At 40.8% G+C, this 21890-nt stretch overlaps 1 protein-coding gene across 1 annotated transcript in view; it reads left to right on the top strand.

Annotated features, from left to right (window-relative positions):
• LOC106569072 (pappalysin-2) overlaps nt 1-21890 on the top strand; it is a 70579-nt gene that overhangs the window by 3132 nt on the left and 45557 nt on the right. The window contains exons 2-7 of the mRNA XM_014140037.3: nt 5274-6333; nt 10915-11063; nt 13074-13367; nt 17357-17549; nt 17785-17915; nt 21091-21273. Of these exons, the coding sequence (XP_013995512.3) occupies nt 5274-6333; nt 10915-11063; nt 13074-13367; nt 17357-17549; nt 17785-17915; nt 21091-21273 (2010 nt within the window). The remainder of the gene's footprint in view (nt 1-5273; nt 6334-10914; nt 11064-13073; nt 13368-17356; nt 17550-17784; nt 17916-21090; nt 21274-21890) is intronic.

Raw genomic sequence — 21890 nt, 5'->3', positions numbered from 1 at the left:
TTTACTGTAACATTTATATTTTTGACAACTTTAACTTTTCCTCCACTACATTCCTAAAGCAAATAATGTACTTTTTACTCCATACCCAAAAGTACTCATTACATTTCCAATTCATTCACTTATCAAGAGTACATCCCTGATCATCCCTAGTGCCTCTGATCAGGTTGTCTCACTTAATACAAATGCTTAGTTTGAAAATTATGTCTGAGTGCTGGAGTGTGCCCCTGGCTAGCGATAAATTAAAACAACAAGAAAATCATGCCATTTGGTTTGCTTAATAAAAGGAATTTAACATAATTTATACTTTTACTTTTGATGCTTAAGTATATTTTAACAATTACATTTACTTTTGATACTTAAGTATATTTAAAACCAAATACTTTTATACTTTTACTCAAGCAGTATTTTAATGGGTGACTTTTACTTGATTCATTTTCTAGGTATTTTTACTTTTGAAGTCCAGGATCCAGTTGCAGAGGGAGGTGTTTAGTCCCAGGGTCCTTAGCTTATTGATGAGCTTTGAGGGTACTATGGTGTTGAACGCTGAGCTGTAGTCAATGAATAGCATTCTCACATAGGTGTTCCTTTTGTCCAGGTGGGAAAGGGCAGTGTGGAGTGCAATAGAGATTGCATCATCTGTGGATCTGTTGGGGAGGTATGCAAATTGGAGTGGGTCTTGGGTTTCTGGGATGATGGTGTTGATATGAGCCATGACCAGCCTTTCAAAGCACTTCATGGCTACAGACGTGAGTGCTACGGGTCTGTAGTCATTTAGGCAGGTTACCTTAGTGTTCTTGGGCACAGGGACTATGGTGGTCTGCTTAAAACATTTTGGTATTACAGACTCGGACCGGGAGAGGTTGAAGATGTCAGTGAAGGCACTTTCCAGTTGGTCAGCGCATGCTCGCAGTACACGTCCTGGTAATCCGTCTGGCCCTGGGGCCTTGTGAATGTTGACCTGTTTAAAGGTCTTACTACGGAGAGCGTTATCACACAGTCTTCTGGAACAGCTGGTGCTCTCATGCATGATTCAGTGTTATTTCCCTCGAAGCGAGCATAGAAGAAGTTTAGCTCGTCTGGTAGGCTCTTGTCACTGGGCAGCTCTTGGCTGTGCTTCCCTTTGTAGTATAATCGTTTGCAAGCCCTGCCACATCTGACAAGCGTCAGAGCCGGTGTAGTACGATTCTTAGTCCTGTATTGACGCTTTGCCTATTTTATGGTTCGTCGGAGGGCATAGCGGGATTTCTTATAAGCTCCCGCTCCTTGAAAGTGACAGCTCTAACCTTTAGCTCAGTGTGGATGCTGCCTGTAATCCATGGCTTCTGGTTGGGGTATGTACGTACGGTCACTGTGGGGACGACGTCATCGATGCACTTATTGATGAAGCCAATGACTGATGTGGTGTACTACTCAATGCCATCGGAGGAATCCCAGAACATATTCCTGTCTGTGCTTAGCATCTCCTTCCTCTGACCACTTTGTTATTGATCTAGTCACTGGTGCTTCCTGCTTTAATTTTTGTTTGTAAGCAGGAATCAGGAGGATAGAATTATGGTCAGATTTGCTAAATGGAGGGCGAGGGAGGGCTTTGTATGCATCTCTGTTTGTGGAGTATAGGTGGTCCAGAGTTATTTTTCCTCTGGTTGCACATTCAGCCTGCTGATAGAAATTTGTTAAAACGGATTTAAGTTTCCCTGCATTAAAGTCCCCTGCTACTAGGAGCGCCGCCTCTGGGTGAGCGTTTTCTTGTTTGCTTATGGCAGAATACAGCTCATTCAATGCTGTCTTAGTGCCAGCCTCTGACTGTGGTGGTATGTAAACAGCTACAAAGAATACAGATGAAAACTCTCTCGGTAGGTAGTGTGTTCTACAGCTCATAACAAGATACTCTACCTCAGGTGAGCAATAGCTCGAGACTTCCTTAGATATCGTGCACCAGCTGTTGTTTACAAAAATACACAGACCGCCACCCCTTGTCTTACCAGACGCCACTGTTCTCAAGTATGACAATTGGGTACTTTTCCCACCACTGTATAGATCAAATTGTTATTGACAGTGTAGCCCTAGTCTCCTCGTATCCTGCAGGCAATATACCTACACTAGTCTAATGCTGCATTCATAACCAAGTGAGAAGATGGTAATTACCAGTTGTGAAGTCATAAATACCATTTGGATGCATTCATGTGCTAATGGCCCACAAGCTGCATCCACCATAAATTAAAAGTACAGCTATCATGCTTGTTAACCAATTATATTGTTCAGAAGCCATATTAATTGATTGCTTTTTATAAATTATGTTTTTTTGATTACACTTGACAGCTGAAAATGCATTTGGGAGAAGTCGGAGCTCAGGTTTTCCCAGGGTTTCCCACTAGAAATGACGAGTTGGAGGGGTATTCAAGTGGATTTTTCCCAGTCTTATGTGGTTAATACCACCGTCCCACTTGGTTATGAATGCAGCATAACAGCAGGATAAGGCTAAGGTTTGAAGGAAATATGATATAGGCAATATGAATTCATTATTTCACTGTAAATGAATGTAGAGAATCAATAAAGAAATCACAATTTTATTTTGATTGAAATAACAGAAGTTGGATGTCAGAATTGGGATGCCATTTATTGAATGATGTAGAAAATAGCCAGGAGCAATGATTGAACCAGGACCTTACACATGTAAAACTAACATGTTAGTGAAGGGGGTTAGGCAACCACAAGTCCACAAGAGGCACAATGCCTGCAGGTTTTCATCCTTTTCTTTTAATCAGGACTGTAGGAAGCAGGTAGGTAGATTCCCTGACCAATGACATCAATTGCTCAATTAAGGCTAATTTCCAATTGAGCCAGCAGCATATGATGCGTTTGCTGTGAATGCGGTCTCTGCAAATGCGGGAACATTGCCTTTAAAAGTTGCATAGCCAACAAAGCACGATCGGATTGAGTCCCGGCCTAAGAATCATAAAGAATAGAACAGCCCTTACCAACCCATCTATGCCATTGCAATTCTGAAAATATCCACACTTAGCCACAACAGGTGTGAATATAGTTGTGTTTAGTCGGGCTGTAAATAGCTACAGTGAGGGAAAAATGTATTTGATCCCCTGCTGATTTGTACGTTTGCTCACTAACAAAGAAATGATCAGTCTATAATTTTAATGGTAGGTTTATTTGAACAGTGAGAGACAGAATAACAACAAAAAAATCCAGAAAACACATGTCAAAAATGTCATAAAATGATTTGTATTTTAATGAGGGAAATAAGTATTTGACCCCCTCTCAATCAGAAAGATTTCTGGCTCCCAGGTGTCTTTTATACAGGTAACGAGCTGAGATTAGGAGCACACTCTTAAAGGGAGTGCTCCTAATCTCAGTTTGTTACCTGTATAAAAGACACCTGTCCACAGAAGCAATCAATCAATCAGATTCCAAACTCTCCACCATGGCCAAGACCAAAGAGCTCTCCAAGGATGTCAGGGACAAGATTGTAGACCTACACAAGGCTGGAATGGGCTACAAGACCATCGCCAAGCAGCTTGGTGAGAAGGTGACAAGAATTGGTGCGGTTATTCGCAAAGAAACACAAAAGAACGATCAATCTCCCTCGGCCTGGGGCTCCGTGCAAGATCTCACCTCGTGGAGTTGCAATGATCATGAGAACGGTGAGGAATCAGCCCAGAACTACCCCCTGCTCAAGAAAGCACATATACATGCCCGTCTGAAGTTTGCCAATGAACATCTGAATGATTCAGAGGACAACTGGTGAAAGTGTTGTGGTCAGATGAGACCAAAATGGAGCTCTTTGGCATCAACTCAACTCGCCGTGTTTGGAGGAGGAGGAATGCTGCCTATGACCCCAAGAACACCATCGCCACCGTCAAACATGGAGGTGGAAACATTATGCTTTGGAGGTGTTTTTCTGCTAAGGGGACAGGACAACTTCACCGCATCAAAGGGACGATGGACGGGGCCATGTACCGTCAATCTTGGGTGAGAACCTCCTTCCCTCAGCCAGGGCATTGAAAATGGGTCGTGGATGGGTATTCCAGCATGACAATGACCCAAAACACACGGCCAAGGCAACAAAGGAGTGGCTCAAGAATAAGCACATTATGGTCCTGGAGTGGCCTAGCAAATCTCCAGACCTTAATCCCATAGTAAATCTGTGGAGTGAGCTGCAGGTTCGAGTTGCCAAACATCAGCCTCGAAACCTTAATGACTTGGAGAAGATCTGTAAAGAGGAGTGGGACAAAATCCCTCCTGAGATGTGTGCAAACCTGGTGGCCAACTACAAGAAACGTCTGACCTCTGTGATTGCCAACAAAGGTTTTGCCACCAAGTACTAAGTCATGTTTTGCAGAGGGGTCAAATACTTATTTCCCTCATTAAAATGCAAATCAATTTCTAACATTTTTGACATGCGTTTTTCTGGATTCTTTTGTTATTCTGTCTCTCACTGTTCAAATAAACCTACCGTTAAAATTATAGACTGATCATGTCTTTGTCAGTGGGCAAACATACAAAATCAGCAGGGGATCAAATACTTTTTTCCCTCACTGTAAGTACTGTAGGTACACATCTTTTCAGAAGAGCTCATGCTTCCACCTCCTTTCTGTTGACCCTCTTTTCATTTTTCTTTTCTATTTGTTTTCCTCTTCACATTTCACTTATATTAATCATGGTCTATAACCTTTAAGCTTTAGCCTAAATCTTTAGTGAACCCTATTTGACAATTTGTTTATTCCACATTTCTATAATCACATTTGTTTTTCTATAAACATTTCTATATAAATGTACCATAGTATTTTACCAGATAAGCACATGACAGATTCGTTTTATTCTCTACTATTATAAATCCGTCCCTCGATTGTTGCCAGATTATAGTATCAAGACTTTTACTTGGCAGAGATGCTGTGTTCTAACCACTACTTTGAGTGAATTAAATTTTAACCATGAAATTGGCCCATCCTCCTAAGGGATATTTTGTTAAAATTTCCCAGATTTTTTTTCAATGTCCAAAACATTTCTGAGTTTTTGTGTGTACAGTGTGTATGGAATGAGGGTGAAGGGGTTCCCTGACCTTTAGCTGTCCCAGCATAGAACATCTGGAAGCCAGATGTGATTTTCTCTTTCTGAGAAACAGCTGGGAATCAGTGCCTTCGTTTAGGGAAATACCTTCAACCCCACAACTCTCTGGGTAGTCTGGCTTTAATTACATTGAAAGAGGATGCTCAATGTTTGTCTTTTTGTAAAATAATATTTGTATTCCTTTTGTGCAGGAGTTTTTGACAACTGCTCCCACTCCTTAAGTGAGAAAGGATGGTCCATAGGTATTCGCACAGTAAAGCCCGGTGGAAGAAAAGATGCCAGATTCTTTTTTACACTCCGTACAGACCGAGCTCCCAAAGCTACGACTATCTATGGGCATCAGCGCTACCACCCTAACTCCTGGACTCACCTGATGGCCAGCTACAATGGCCACAAGATGAAACTCTACATAGATGGTGCCAAGGTTGGGGAGAGCAGTTTGCAGTCTGGTAACCTCTACAGCCCATTCATGGAGACCTGTCGAACACTTCTTTTAGGTGGGGACCAGTCAGACCTTGGGCACAACTTCCGAGGGTACATCGGAGGCATTGTGTTATGGGTGCTCCCTCGCACTCACGAGGACCTCCTTAAAGGGCCTTCACGGATTGATAAGAGGGAACCAAACCTCGCTCTCTGGGCGGACTTCTCCAAGGTAGAGCAACAGTGGAGTCCTCATAAGGAGGGCTACCACCCATCCATAGTCATCATCCCTATCCCTGAGCAGGAGCATGTGTCCCCCTTTCTGCCCCCTCCCTGTGGATTAACAACCTGTGACAACACAGACATCATCCTCGGCTACAATAACCACTGGCAGCTGCGCACAGAGAAAAGGATCCGCTACCGCATTGTCAACATCTGTAACGACGACGGAAGTCATCCCACTGTCTCTCAGGCCCAGATCCAGATGCAGCACCAGGCACTTGTCGAAGCCTTCCGGTCCTACAACATCAGCTTGGAGCTGAGCACGCATAATGTCCAGAACACATCTGTACGCCAGCGCTTCATCCTCAGCAACTGCCGGATCAGTAAGATTGGTAACAGGCACTGTGACGCGGAGTGTGACCACCCACTGACGGGCCACGATGGTGGGGACTGTCTGCGTCTGGGGCCCTGCTACAACTGGAAGAGGAGGGACGGGGTCTGCAACACAGAGTGCAACAGCATCCACTACGACTACGATGATGGAGACTGTTGTGATCCTGAGGTCACGGATGTCCTGAAGACATGCTTCGATCCAGAGTCCCCAGATAGGTGAGACATTTTCTTTCAATTAGTTTTTGTCAGGGATCCTTAATCCTGCTCCAAGAGAGCCACAGCAGTACTGCAGGTGTTTGTCCCAACAGAAACACAGATTCCTCTTATCAAGGTGTAGAAGATCAGTTTAATGCTTGAAAATGTATATACAGTTGCTGCTTTGGGAAATTGTCCCAATCGTCTGAACATATGAATTAGTCACAAACAATACCTTTATGCATATTGTGGCCCAGAGCCATCTTCTATCTAATTTCGAATTCAATTAATGGGTTTATAATGGTGTTCTTTACTAGTTCTGACAAAGAAAAAAGTGCTGGGTCTCTCATCCTTAGCCTCCCTTAGCTACTGCAACCAGAAAAGTGGTGCTGCCTGCCCCTGTATTTATTGGACTTTGTGGATGTTGTGAGTTTAACGATAATGACAGTAATGATATTGAGGCTCTACGGAGGCTTTGGGAGCTTAACGCCTAATTAGCGATGTCTTGATTTACTAAAGAGGCCTTAAGTGTCTGTCTTCAGGGTACTTTGTTTTGTTAGGGTATGTGTATTAGACAACATGTGAGGCACACACATTGAAACTCTGGAACAGTTTCTGATAGCATGTGAAACTGTGAATTGAGAGAGAAGCCAAAGTATACACTTATTATTGCTAAACAACGAAACCAGAAGTCTCTTCCGCTCCGTTCTATTCTTTTTGACAGGCAGGCTTATTTGGGTTTCAAACAAAATGCATGATGTCTTGCCATAATGTCGTTCTTCGTTAATTGTGCACAGCATGTAGGTAGAAATTCTTAACCTGCGATTGTTGTCTGATTCATTTCACAGATGTGATACAAATCAATAGACTATCTAATATACAGTATACTGTGCATGTTTGAGCTTCCGATGCATTGCATAGGATTATAGACTGCTTAAAATGTGTTACAATTTCCTGAAGAATCAATTTCCTGTAGATTATATAGTCTATCGTCATGGTTTTTTGTAATATAAACTTAAAAGTTATTTTCAGGATCAAATGTACTGGTGATACGTTCCCAAACTTATAGCTGATGATTATGGTAATGTAAATGCTATTGATAAGATAATTAAACATTTTAATTTGAAGCAATATTGCAATGAGTTTGGGGTACCTGTCCAACAGAACCAGTGACTTTCTCTTCACAAGGCGGCATACTGTATTAGTAGTTTCCTTTTTGGTAGTTGTGTGTCTTTTAGGTAGGGAGTTTTCAGACAGAGTTCACAAACTGTTCAAATTCATTCCCGCAGAGATTAATTGGGCACTAACAATACATTTGGAGTATAATCAGTCAATGTGTGTCACGCCCTGACCTGAGAGAGACGTTTTATTTCTCTATTTTGTTAGGTCAGGGTGTGGGGTGGGCATTCTATGGGTTGTATTTCTTTGTTTTGGCTGAGTATGGTTTCCAATCAGAGGCAGCTGTCTATTGTTGTCTCTGATTGGGAATCATACTTAGGGAGCCCTTTTTCCCTCCTTCAGTGTGGGATCTTGTTTTTGTACAGCTCAGTAAGCCTGCAGAACGTGATGTTCTTGGTCCGTTGGTGATTATGTTGATTTAGTGTTCTGAGTTATAATAAATACTGAACATGAGTGCTTACCACGCTGCACCTTGGTCTCCTTTTGATGACGATTGTCACAATGTGTTGTTTTGCACAGAGAGGGAGGGCTGGTATTTGTACTTTAAAGAGCAACAACCTCAGCTAAAAAGCTAGGCCCCGAGACGGATATAAAAGTAAGTGTCGGGAAGGCATGAGTGTAGAACTGACTTCTGATTTATAGCTTGCAATGATGTAATCTCTCTCAATTACTTGCCGAAGTTTTTCCTACCTCTTACCATTCACTTAAACTGTATGAATTGTGAATCCACCATAGATGCAAATGTTTAATAAAACGTGGCTTTCTGGAATATCTGCATTGTAGCCTAGGTCTTTAAAAGGTCCTGACCTGAGCTGGTTGGAAGAGTGGAATCCCTGGACTGCAATCCAGAGTTTTAGGAGAATTAGTGCAGGGATGACATTTTGATGGCATTTGTAGAGAGTACAATTTTATGTTTGGGTCTGGGATTTTGGTATTTTCCTGTCTGAGTTATTGTCCAGGTATCTGCAGCTGGGCAATAGAACTCAATCCCTAGCCAATTGCTGTCACTACACAAATTTGTTGTTCAAGCAGACAGAGAGACAGCCATGAGGAATGGCCAGGTACATGAAGATTTTGGCCACACATGACAGAGAAAGGAAAAATGAGGAGGACATTTTAGCCGTTAATGCTAGGATATTCCCCTGCCACTGACGGGATCCAGAATTGGTGGTTTGAATCCGTTTGCAAGGCAAACTAGGTGGGTCTCAAAAATCCCTTTTTCTCCAACAATGAAAGGACGTTGAGAAAAAGTTACATGGCCTTTGAGTACAGTTCTACAGTCCCAGTTCAGATTTTAAACATAATTCTATCAAATTTGTGCAGTATAATAATTTTTTAGAAAGTAGGCCTGTATTATGTAATATAATACTCCCTTTCCAGATGTATTTTTTGAAGTGCCAGTGTTGCAAGTTTGTCTATGAATATTAGAGTTCTCAACTGACTGAATTGTGTCCATAGCTATATTGAATGGGTTCTACCAACCAAAATATTGCTTCATAATGTAGAATTCAAAATGAACAACCAATACTTTATTATTAAAAATGATCAATCCATTGTTTATATTTAATATGTTACATGTATTATGAAACTCATTTGACCTAATGCTGAATTGGAGCACTCAAGCAGATTGACACAGCGTTTGCTTGTTTAATGAAACCTGGATGTAAGGCAAACTACGCTTGGTCAGTTCTTGGGTGGAACACATCCAAGAAACAGTAGGTGGTTCAACTAATGGGCTAGACCCTTTGGCAGGTTTCAAAAGAGCATTAACACTCATACCTTTTCAAACGAATGGGCCAGTGATAAGTGGAAAGGCTTTCCAGCTATAAAAGCAAAAGAGAAAAATGACATGTGACATAATCTAGCGTTAAAAAAATACGTTCACTTCACACATCAAAGCAGTTCTATGGCAATTTATCACAGTTGGGAGTGGGGGGAAGTGGAAGGTAGTGGTTTCATGTAGCTACCCGAACCAATTCAAACAATGTTGTTTTGGAAGTAGTAGAATTGGATGTAGAAGGAGAGAAGTGGAAATGAACTCCCAGATGAGCTACTTTCTCATCAGGAGCTCCTCTGACTAGACTACTTGACTTGAATGTTACCAAACAAATTATTGTACTGTCTACTTTCTCCTTTGAGTACCACAACATACTGTAGGACTTTTTCATTTCGATGTCATGGGATCCGATCTACAGTCATGTCCATAACTATTGGCACCCTTGATAAAGATGAGCAAAAAAACACTATAAAATAAATACAAATAATGAGCTATTTTGTATGCTCAAAAACATTTAATATATTTAGTTAAAAAATGTGTCAAACAAATCTAAAAAACATTGGCAGCCCTGTACTTCAGCACACTCCACATGCGAGGATAACGACACTGAGCCTTTTTCTAAAATAAATTATATTTGAGAACACATTGGGAGGGATCTTAGACTATTCCTTCATACAGAATCTTTCCAGATCCTTGATATCCTTTGTCTGCGATTAAGGACTGCCCAATTCAACTCAAATCACAGGTTTTCAATAGGATTCAAGTCCAGAGACTGAGATGGCCATTGCAAAATGTCAATTAACCATTACTTTGTGGATTTTGATGTGCTTGGGTTTATTGTCTTACTGGAAGAGCCACTTGCGGCCAAGTTTCAGCCTCCTGTCAGAGGCAACCAGTTTTTTGGCTAAAATGTCCTGTTACTTTCCTGGTTAAGTTCATGATGCTGTCGACTTTAACAAGGGCCATAGGACCAGCACATAGGATCTTTGATAATAAGAGACTATTTTGCTTCCAGTGGTCCTTGGGGCCCTTGTTAAGGTCAACGGCATCATAAACATTTTAGCCAAAAACGTGTTGCTTCTGCCAGGAGGCTGAAACTTGGCCGCAAATGGGTCTTTCAGCAATACGATAACCCGAAGCACATCAAAATCTACAACGAAATTGTTAATTGGCCACAAAATCAACATTTTGCAATGGCTATCTCAGTCTCCGGACTTGAACCACATTGAAAACCTGGGGTTAATACGGGTGCCAATATTTTTTACCCTTATCTTTTGAGATTTTTTAAAATTACTTGTTAAACAAAATATCTTTCTCAGAGCAATTGTGTTAGTATAACATAATAATTCCCACCAAAATGTAGCATATAATATAGCTTAATATTTGTTTTATTTATTTCATACAGTATTTTTTGCTAACCTTTATCATGGGTGCCAATAATTATGGACCTGACTGTGTGTGTGTATCTGGGAGTTCATTGATTCTACACCTGTGTTGTCTGATGTTTTCACAGGGTATTTGAAACTGTATACCATTGCTATTTACTGTAGGATTGTGTGAACAAACTGTCCAATTGGCCTAGACTAAAAGCAGGGAATGCAAGAAAAATGTATACTAATGACATATACTTCTTCTCTTTTCTGCAGAGCCTATATGAGTGTGAAGGAACTGAAAGAGTTGTTACACCTGAGCAGCACAGACACCCTCAATGTTTTCTTTGCCAACAACTCAGCCCGTGAAGAGTTAGCAGGGGCTGCAACCTGGCCATGGGCAAAGGAGGCCCTCAACCATCAGGGTAAGCTACTGCTATACCCCTTCCTTCTGTCTTTACCTGTATCAAACACAAAAGACATTGAGCTACAAAATGATATGCATGCTATAACATGCCAAACTGGATTACATTGACTTCTATTAGGTTAGAAAGTACACAAAGTTACACAAAGTAAAATGCAGAAGAGAAGGTAGGCATTGTCTTCAGATTCTCTCTCTCCATCCTTCATTCTCCCCATCACTCTCCTCATCTCTTGCCCTCCACTCTTTGTATTAGCTGTAACAAGATGAATTAGCCTTAATCCTGGGTAGAAAACACTTGCAGCACGCATAGATTTCCTGGCAGATTGCCTCCTAATCATTAGGACTTTCCACTGTGAAGACAACCCCAACAACAACCAAACAAAAACAAGAAAAGCCAGGGTAATGCCCTGTTGCAATTCATACATCTCTTTCAGCCCATTTGACTGTTTTCATTGTTACTGTTTTCAATCGCTCGTAAAAGCTAAGAGTTTTCTCCTGACATCTAGTTATTTAATAAATCCCAACTTTACCTGAAGTGGGAATGTATTACTCTAATTGGTTTGGACTGGTATTATTTTGTCTGTGTATTGCTAATGGAATTGTTCTACCCCAATAAGAAACACTGTGTTACAGTCAAGTTGCTTCTTGTAAATTATCCTTAAATATCTTATATCCTCTTCTGTGTATTCTCTTCCATCTACCGAAGAGCTGTAAATCACTCAGTAAGAGTGCTTGGCCGGGGAGTGAAACCCCTTTAAAGTATTATTCTCCGTTCAATCAGGTTTGTTGTTTTGCTCCCTCTGGGTTGTGTCTTACCTCCTGGCACATTCATTATGGGCCCTGGGGATAGCGTTCGGTGCATTCCAGCACAGATGTCCTTTCTTCTTCCTCAGGGTTGAACTGCATCAACAAGCCAGTCAATGTTTTGGCCTGGGCTTTCTCTGATACAGTATGTCCCTGATGGACCACCGTCTTGCAGGTTTCCATCCCCTCTTTGAACCCCACAGCTCCCTGAAGTGAGGATATTTCACTCAAAGCCACATCTTTCACTATGATGACAGTAAGTGGTTGAATGATACAGGGAAAGATGCAGTGGTGCCACGACTGTAAGAGAGAAGAGAAACTTTATAGTGTCAATTGTGTAGTTACTTTTCCCAGTCTTATTTTGTAATTAACGGTTAAGCTTGTATATCAGACCTGATGATTTATGTCTGAGGACAAACCATGAGAACCTTTTTAGTGAGTCCAATCAGGACTTAGTCAGGAAGTCTTCGTCTGACAAGCAGGTCCTCTCCCAATTTACTCCCAATTGCACCAGAATATATTATCCACCGAATTGAATGTTGAAGCAAAGCCCTGCATACATTTGTCATTGTTTACAGGCTAAATGTGCTATTAAAGTGAAGTTGTCTCAACAGGCACAGCAGTGGTCCTCACAAATTGAATAGTGTTTCTAATTAGAAAACAAATAGCATTTTTATTCTATTCCAGTTCTTAAAGTTTATAACGGGCAATAACCTCTGCTTCCATATTCCATAAATTACATCATAAGAAATTATGCAAATTATTTCCAGGATAGCACTATACTTGTTTCTTACATGCTGAGTTTAAAACTGCTGAAGGTTTGCCTCGTCTTTAAGTGGTTATAAATGTCACATCGTTTAGGGTTTTTATGACATTAGTTGGTTCTAAAACCAAATGTTAACATGCTATTACTCAGAGGGCTTGTCAGACAAAATGGGTTCGACTGTTTGTCTGAGATGGCAAGCTTGACTAATTAGTCAATAAACACACCAAAAAAACATTGAAAGAAGTTGACATAGAGATTGTGTCTGATTCATCTTTTCCCCCCAAAAAACATGTCCCACTGTGATCATGGAGTAGATCCATCACCTGGGATGGAAGTTATTTACGGGCTCTAGGAGTATTTGAGAAGCAACAAAGGCAGACTATTTCAGCAATCTCACCACCTGTTGAGTTCTGTTCGATAACTATATCATCCTATCCACAGGTGGAATGGTGATGAATCCATCCTACTTTGGCACCATCGGACACAATAACACAATGATCCATGAGATGGGCCATATCTTTGGACTGTACCATGTCTTCAAGGGGGTCAGTGAGCGGGAGTCCTGTGATGACCCGTGTCGGGAGACCACTCCCTCCATGGAGACAGGAGACCTATGTGCAGACACGGCCCCTACACCCAAGTCTAAGGCCTGCCACGACCCTGGTCATGTCAATGACACCTGTGGGATAACGCTCTACCAGGACACACCGTACAACAACTACATGAGTTACACAGGTAGGTCTACTGTAACCTCTCTGCAATGCAGTCAGCATCAGCTAGGCTGTGTCCCAAATGGCACTCTATTCCCTTCATAGAACACTACTTCTGACCAGATCACTATGGGCCCTGGTCAAACGTAGTGCACTGTATAGGGAATAGGGTGCCATTTGGGGGCGCATACCTACAATTAGGCAGTGGTGCCATACTCCTACTTCAAGACCACAAATGTATACTGCAGGGGTAGGCAACTAGCCACAGGATGATTTTTTTGGGGAAATAATTTGTACACTGCAAGTTGACCACAGCTAAGCCCAAAAATAGATTTGAAAATAACAATAATTTCATACCTTGATTACATTGAGAGACGATCACGTACATTTTTTTCTTTGTGGAAATACTTGGGAACCGATTTCCTAACAAACACATTTCTTGCTGAATTCCTGGTGATTTTAGTAAAAAAAAATTTTTTAACCAAAACTTAAACCCCCCCCCAAAACATCACTCTGCAACTGCCTGCTGCCAACCCCTGGTCTACTGTATATGTGAGGTTAAATCCAAGTGTATTTCATTTGGACTGTGGATTGCATTGCTAATTGCATGGTTAATTCATCCACGTCAAATGAGTGATAAACATTCACTTGCTTCTTAAAGGAAAAATCCACCCAAAACAAATTCCTTTAATTTATAGTGTTAAATAATACTAATATGTGAGAACAATATTTCGTTTTGGAAATCTGTTGCAGCTCAAGTCTACAAAATCCACAATGCAATAATCTCTCTATGGGCTGGCTGGCTAGCTAGCTACCTAGGTGTCTAGCTACAGTAGCAAACGTAGCTACACACAATAATACCAAAGACAATATCAGCATGTAAAGTAGCTACTTAGCTGTAAAAATGCCTAAACATACTGCACTATCAATTTAGGAGTCTACAATCTCAAACTCAACCTGCAGATCGATGTTGTTCACAGAGTGGAGTCTGACGTTCACAACGGCAGATATACTTTTGAGGAGATGGGAAATGTTGCCCATGCTACATCAATGGGCTGTGCAGTGCATTCTGGGTGATTCTGGGACAAGGAGCGCTCTCCTTCAAGGAGTGAATGGGAGTCTATTGAACGCTAGCTCAAACCCAACATTAGCACAAATTTAATCAACAAGTACAAAATTACCAATATTTAACTTGCTATCTGTAATATCGTATAGCTTTGGAATCGTGACATTATGTACTTTCGAGGAAATTATTAAAGCATGTTTCTCGACATATACACTGACTTTGAGAATGGATTGTGTGACAATTAGCTTAGCAACCGTGTGACGCGGTATGACAACGTGAACGCGATTGTTCGACAGTCTGCTGGGTGGGGCGTTATACGTTCCTTCATTCATTCTCCTTTCTATAATATCTCTGGCAACGGCACCATGCAATGCACCCTGGACTAAAGGGGCAGACAAAAAGGGAAAATGTGCTAGACCCTCCGTTAAATTACAAATTTCTCTAGGTAGGAATATTGCAAAAATATGATCAATGACTCATTCGAGAGAAGACATCCTCCCAAGTTATGACATCGGCCGGTATTGAAATCTGACATGTATGATAGATGTTTTTGCGATCTAAAAGTCGTATTGCTATTGACTTCCAGTGTAGTGAGAGCGACTTTATCACAGTGCTACGTCATACCGGTCAAATTTCTGCCTGCTTGAACGCCAATAACTCAGATACACATGAAAACATTAAATAACCCAGGGAATCGAAAGAACATCACTCAGAGATGTACAAAAACAATATTACATTCAAAACGGGTGAACCTTTCCTTTAAGGCGTCCACATATTTCTCAGCCGAAACAGTTCGGAAGAGTTTGTGCATATATTATGACAACATTTTGTAACGTTTTGGTTCGTTTTGGACTTCGGTGAGGGGTTTTTCGGCTGTTCGGGCACGGCGATTTTCTGGAGGCAAGCCGGAGTTCGGAGCTGAAGTCTTCGCCCCTTCGTCGTTGATTGGTCAACAGTAGGGATTCTTCAATAAAGTCTTTGTTGTCACTCAAAGAGAGACCACTCGTTTTCCTGCAATTTTTTCATTGCGACATACTGCACCAAACATCTTAGTTAGATGTAAAATTGAAAATGTAAAAATCAAAATGAATGACAGATTTCTTGGCTAGGGTGTCTCAAAATGGACCAGTTGCAATTTTAGCATGTTAATCTTGGTGATTAACATGAAAGAAAAGTGGGATGCATGCCCTTAGCAAAGCCACTACACACCAGAACACTAAACAATACATTAATTGCACTATAACGGTGACAAACGGTGCCCACAAACTGTTAGGGCCTACATTAAGCGTCTAAACAGCAGTCCCAACATCTTACCACTGCTACACCTGGCTATCAGCGGAGACTTGTCTGGCAGCGAAACAGTTAATTCAGCCTCATTTACTGCCTTTTAAAAAAAACACAGCTAAATAAATAAAGGGGGCATATAAGCAGACAATGAAAGCTCTTACAATATTCAATGATTACATTTCTCTAAAACAGGTTATACTGTAGGCTACATGTGCACCACCAAGTCAGAACAGTAGGCAAAATTAAGAGGGGTAAATAGACCAAATTATTAGGGTGAGGCACATGGGCTACTAACATCTTACTACACAACATACACTTAGTATTACTTTCTTAGCTACAGTATACATATCTCCCTGGCATATTACATCATCTATGCAGCAGCATACAATACATTTTTGGACTCACCTTGTTGTGCTGTGCTCACTTGAACAGGAAGGTGGTGCGTCTGTCCTTCGTGGGCAAATTTTGTCATCAGTCTGGCATTCTCTGGATTTATGGTGCTTTCAAAACAACTGAAAACTCTGAAATTAACAAAAAGAGGCCGGATTTACAATCCCGAGTTGGATGACCTTTCAAAACGTATTTTGTCTTGAACTTACTGAAGTCAAGTTTTCGCAGTTCAGAGTAAAGTTCTTTTGAGCGTAGCACAAATCATGCTTCATTGACAGCATGGCCAATGTTGACTATATATCATTTTAAACTTGGAAAAGAGCCCCTTAATCCCAGATTTGGGACCACACAGCCACTGTCACTGTTTCCTTCCAAACCAATCATTGTTGAATTTGCAATTTCCAACTTGTTGTGCCATGTTTATGTCCAATGGCCGATGAGCACCGATAGGTTTTAACTATTATTTCTCTTCATAGGACTTGGATTTAAAATGGATTTGCCAGTAGATTGTCGACTTGATTCATGATGATGACAGCTCTGTTGACATGATCAGTCCAATCAAACCTACTGTACATATAACGTGATTTGATGTCATTTTATCTGTGGCCAGTGACCTTGAGCCTTCTTGGATGGGCACTTCTTATGTAACTCTATGGCAACACCCAAGGGGCTAGAATTTTTGAGGTCTACCCTTAGACTTGCCTATGACGTAGTGTCCCCATGAGTGATAGAACACTGAGCCAAACACGGTGCAAAAAAAAGCACTGAGCTAGGCTTAATGAAAGCACTGAGCTAGGCTTAAACACCTGCATTTTAGAGCTGCCTTACTCAAGGAAACAAAAAGAGAACATGTTAGTATGCTGCTTTATTAACTCAATGATAGATATATGTTTTACATTGTTTGCAAACTGATATGTGACATGTATTAATGCCAAAATAACATGCAAAACAGGCAAGCCCAAAAAAGAGGTGTAAATAGACCAAATTATTAGGGTGAGGCACATTGGCTACTAACATCTTACTACACAACATACACTTAGTATTACTTTCTTAGCTACAGTATACATATCTCCGCCCCACCTGCCCTGAATGATGGGTCGCCACTGAAATGGACAAATAGTACTATTGCTGCTTTTTTTTTCAAGAAAATATATTTTAAGGGAGTACGCAAGCACACTCATTTTTAAGGGAGTACGTAAGCACAAGAATTCTGATGCCGTTTGATGATTTCCGCTAAGAACATTGACTCTACTTTCACTTCTTCTCATCAGACGATAACTGCACCAACCATTTCACACCAAATCAAGTAGCTCGGATGCATTGTTATATGGATCTAGTCTACGAGAACTGGCTGAACAACAGAAGGCCCTCCCCCATCCCTCTCAAGCCCATGGTGATTCGACAGAGCTCAGACTCTGTCTCCATTCATTGGCTGCCACCTGTAAGGGGGCCACTTCATCAAAGGTAGAATAAGTGTGTAGCTAAAGTTTTTCCTCATATCAGCAGTAATGAGATATGTATCCCAAATGACACCCCTTTCCCTATATGGTGCACTACTTTTGACCACAGGCCCATTAAGCCCATAGTGCACTATAAAGGGAATAGGGTGCCATTCGGGATACAGACACAGATATTTATGAATGATAATGATATTTTCAAAGATTTTCTGATACTTACATCTGAGCACCTCTCTTAACAGTTCCCCTACAGTGGATAGTGTAAACTGCAGGTACTGTGAGGCAGACGGTGTGTTCCATCAGTATGCCTATGAGGCCACCTCACCCCGGGTCTGTGACTCCTCCGGATACTGGACACCTGAAGAAGCTATTGGTCAGTATTTCTCTTTTGCCACAAATGGGCCTGTGTGGCTTAGTTAAGTACAGCATGCCAGTTGCAACGTCAGGGTTGTGGGTTCAATTCCCACTGGGACCACCCATACTAAAATGTATGCATGCACAACTGTAAATAGGTTTGGATAAAAGCGTCTGCTAAGTGGCATATATTATTTATATTATGACAATTCCATTAGCCACTAGTAGCCAGTCTAGTCTAGGATAGTAGTCTCAAGGCCGAGTTACATTGCACACTCAGTGACATGTCTCTGACACTGCAAAAACATAATAAAGTGAGCACATACTCATCATCTGATAAATCATTGATTTTAATCTCATTGATTTTAGTGTGTTATTATGTCCATTTTGAACATACACAAAACATTCAGTTACTTACAGTTTAAGTTCTACCTTTCTGCAGGGAGGATCCCTTATTCTCCTGTGGGTAAGGTGCGTGCAGGGATAAAGACTGTATGGAAGAAATATAAGAAAATCATAAAATAATAGTTGCCAGGCTAAAGAGCTTCTCTTGTTTTGGCCATAAGAAAAACAGGGTGCTTGGCAATGTCAGTTTTTGGTACTGTTGGGTGCCGTCCAACATTGAACTGTCATAAAAACTGTGTATCCTGTACTGCTTTGAATCTTTATGCTTCATGTAACAGATGTTTCTTATTATTCCAATCAAGATTCTTTGAGTGTGGAGAAGCCCAGTCTTTTGACATGACGTGTATAAAACGTTTTAGAAATTCTACCCAAATATGTGGAAATCCTCAGATGGAATTTGTGCTTTGAAAAAAAAAAAAGAGGTGGTGATTATTCTTCCATGTTGTACTTTAATGACGATAAAGACAATTACAGCATTGTCCAGGAGAGGAGAGTGGAATCCACAGTTCTGGGGAGAGACAGTCTGTTGGCTTTTGTTGTGTACTGTAGTGTAATTTATGGGGGGAAGAGAGTCATCTTACCTGCTTGTCCATGTGTAAGCCAGGTGTTCACTCGTGGGTCTTGAGAACTTAATTTAGAACAGGAAATCAAGAGTTTTACAGTTTTAGAAATAAAGGAGGCTTTTGTATATTTCCAATGGGTTCAGGGACCAATCACAATGGGAATACAAAACATTATGTGATTGGTAAATGAGTTGCAAAGAAGAAAATAAATGCAACTCATTGACAAATCAAATTATGTTTTGTTTTGTATTCCCATGTGATTGGTCCCTGAACCCATTGGAGGCCATTCTAAAAAAAACAATTTCTCAGTCTGTAAAACTGTTTACAAAATACGTTGGTTTTATGTTTAACAATAAATAAGCATTTATCAATTTCAACGTTCCTCTAAGAGTTGCTGAATTTCCTCTTCAATAAATTAGCCCCAAAATGATACAGATGAAAAAGTATGAATATGTAAGTCACTCTGGATAAAAGCGTCTGCTACATGACTAAAATGGAAATGGAAATTGGTTGGAGAGCGAGGTGGCTGTGTTCCCTTCCCTTAAAGGGGAAATCTGCAGTTCCTACATCCATTTTTGGACATAAATGTATTATATTTACCCATTGATTATGGAAGAATATAACTTATAAATGCCTCATGAGCTTAGTTCAACTGTTGTACCCCATCAGAACCCAAAATATAATACTCCAATGTTTGGAAATAACGTAAATGTAAACAAACACTTTATAACCTCAAAACATGGTTAAAATGATAATTTTGATAACATGAATGGTCAGTCCTTGCATCCATAGCTCTGACTCTGAATTTGAGAGTGGTTACATTTCTCCAGGCCCATACCTCAGCTTTTTACAAAAACAGAGGCGGGTGTCCGTTTTGCTTTTGTTTTAACTGCAGATTCTAGGTTTAACAGGAAAACAAGTTAAGGTTGATTAGGGCGGGATTAAATGCAATCACGTTATAGCGCAGCACACTACACAGCTGACCATTTTTTTTTGCAGTTTTTTTAAAGGCATTTTCAAAGATGTTTGCAGGGATCGTATTCATGGTTAACGCTGCACATGTTGGTTCAAGTGTAAATTGCCATTAAAATAGTGCACTTCGCTACAACGCACCTTGCATTAGATCGCAGCCTATATGAAAACAAGTCAAAATGTTCCACCCCAGTACCATTGTTACCTTTTTACAAATGAATTAAACTGTTAGGCCTCTAAATTGATTTAGTTAAGTTTTAAACATTGACTGAATTAATAAAAAATGCATACAACATACTGTATACCTCATTCTTTTCACAGAAACAGATCTTCCCTTTGATGTGTTCCTCCACTGAAACCCAAGCATGCATTTCCAAACCTGGGGAGTCTATTTAATCTTGAGAAAGGGAAAAGTAGTGGCATTGTTAAGTTGCTGAAAGCAGGAAGGATGATACACTAAGATCTTGAAGCACTAGGCTTTCCTGTGGGAGCCGTTTACCACATCTGATACAGCGATTAATCTGGGCCTGTGTTGAGGCCTTTCTCTGTTTATCTGACCAATTTAGTTTTATAGTTTGACTTGGCGTGCTGATGTTTACCCTGAAAAAATCCACACATGTGAAGCAGCCACATTGGGTGCAAATAGCAGAAGCTGTGGAAGCTGTGGATGTTCAGGCATTGGCTGGCTGGGGCTACCGCTGCAGGCTCTGTCCCTCTCTCCATCTAACAGTTTAGTTCAGTGGTCTGCTGAGACATACTACCTGCTACGTTTCCCATTTGTGGAAATGAACATGCTTTATACATTGTTAAGGCATGGATTTCCTTCCTGTGCGAAATTGCACATGGGTATGTTGTGTTCTAGAGGGTGGCTTGGAGAAGACCAGTCCAGTCCACAGCCAGGTTGTGTGATTTTCCCAAGCTCTCTATGTCGCTCCCTCAGAACATCACTGGTACTCTCCAGTAGCCCTTTTCTTTAATAATAGTACAGTAATGGTTTTTCAGTGATTCAAAATCATAAAACAAACTGAGATAGTACACTACTTAAAGTGTCAATCAGCAGTAGAAACAATTAAGTGTACTACCTGTTTCGGTAAAAAGCTGAGGGATGGGGCTGGTAAAACTAACTACCCTCATGCTTGGATGCACCATATTCCATAAATGGCCCTGGTCAAAAGTAGTGTGCCATTGGGGACGCATATAGGTGTCTATATATGTATATATTGTAAAACAAGATCTGTGTGTGTGTGTTTACAGGCCCTCCAGATGTATACCAGCCATGTGAGCCCAGCCTACAGGCCTGGAGTCCAGAGCTCAGCCTGTATGATGCCAATGTGACGTCTCCCTGCCCTGAAACCGAAGGCTGCGTCCTGATGCTGAGCTTCCTCCACCCTGTGGTCCCTGACAGCCTCACTGTGTGGGTCACATACGTCTCAGCCGGTGGGTCCCAGGTTCATTCTAGTGGTCTCCAACAACACATATATATATATATATATATATATATATATATATATATATATATATATATATCAAAACTTTGAACACCTACTCATTCAAGGGTTTTTTATTTATTTTTTACTATTTTCTACATTGTAGAATAATAGTGAAGACATCAGACCTATGAAATAACACATATGGAATCGAGTAGTAACCCAAAAATTGTTTAAAAAATCTAAATATATTTTAGATTGTTGAAAGTAGCCACCCTCTTGGCATTCTCTCAACCAGCTTCATGAGGAATGTTTTTCCAACAGTCTTGCAGGAGTTCCCACATATGCTGAGCACTTGTTGGCTGCTTTTCCTACACTCTGCGGTCCAACTCATCCCAAACCATCTCAATTCGGTTGATGTTGGGTAATTGTGGAGGCCATGTCATCTGATGCAGCACCATCACTCTCTTTCTTTGTCAAATAGCCCTTTGTTTTGGGTCATTGTCCTGTTGAAAAACAAATAATAGTCCCACTAAGCGGATGGCATTTCGCTGCAGAATGCTGTGGTATCCATGCTGGTTAAGTGTGACTTGAATTCTAAATAAATCACTGACAATCTTACCAGCA

This window comes from Salmo salar, chromosome 14, assembly GCF_965601325.2.
Source record: "Salmo salar chromosome 14, fSalSal1, whole genome shotgun sequence".
Lineage (NCBI taxonomy): Eukaryota > Metazoa > Chordata > Actinopteri > Salmoniformes > Salmonidae > Salmo > Salmo salar.
Note: the sequence above shows the minus strand (reverse complement) of the source record. Positions and strands in the feature narration are given on the sequence as shown.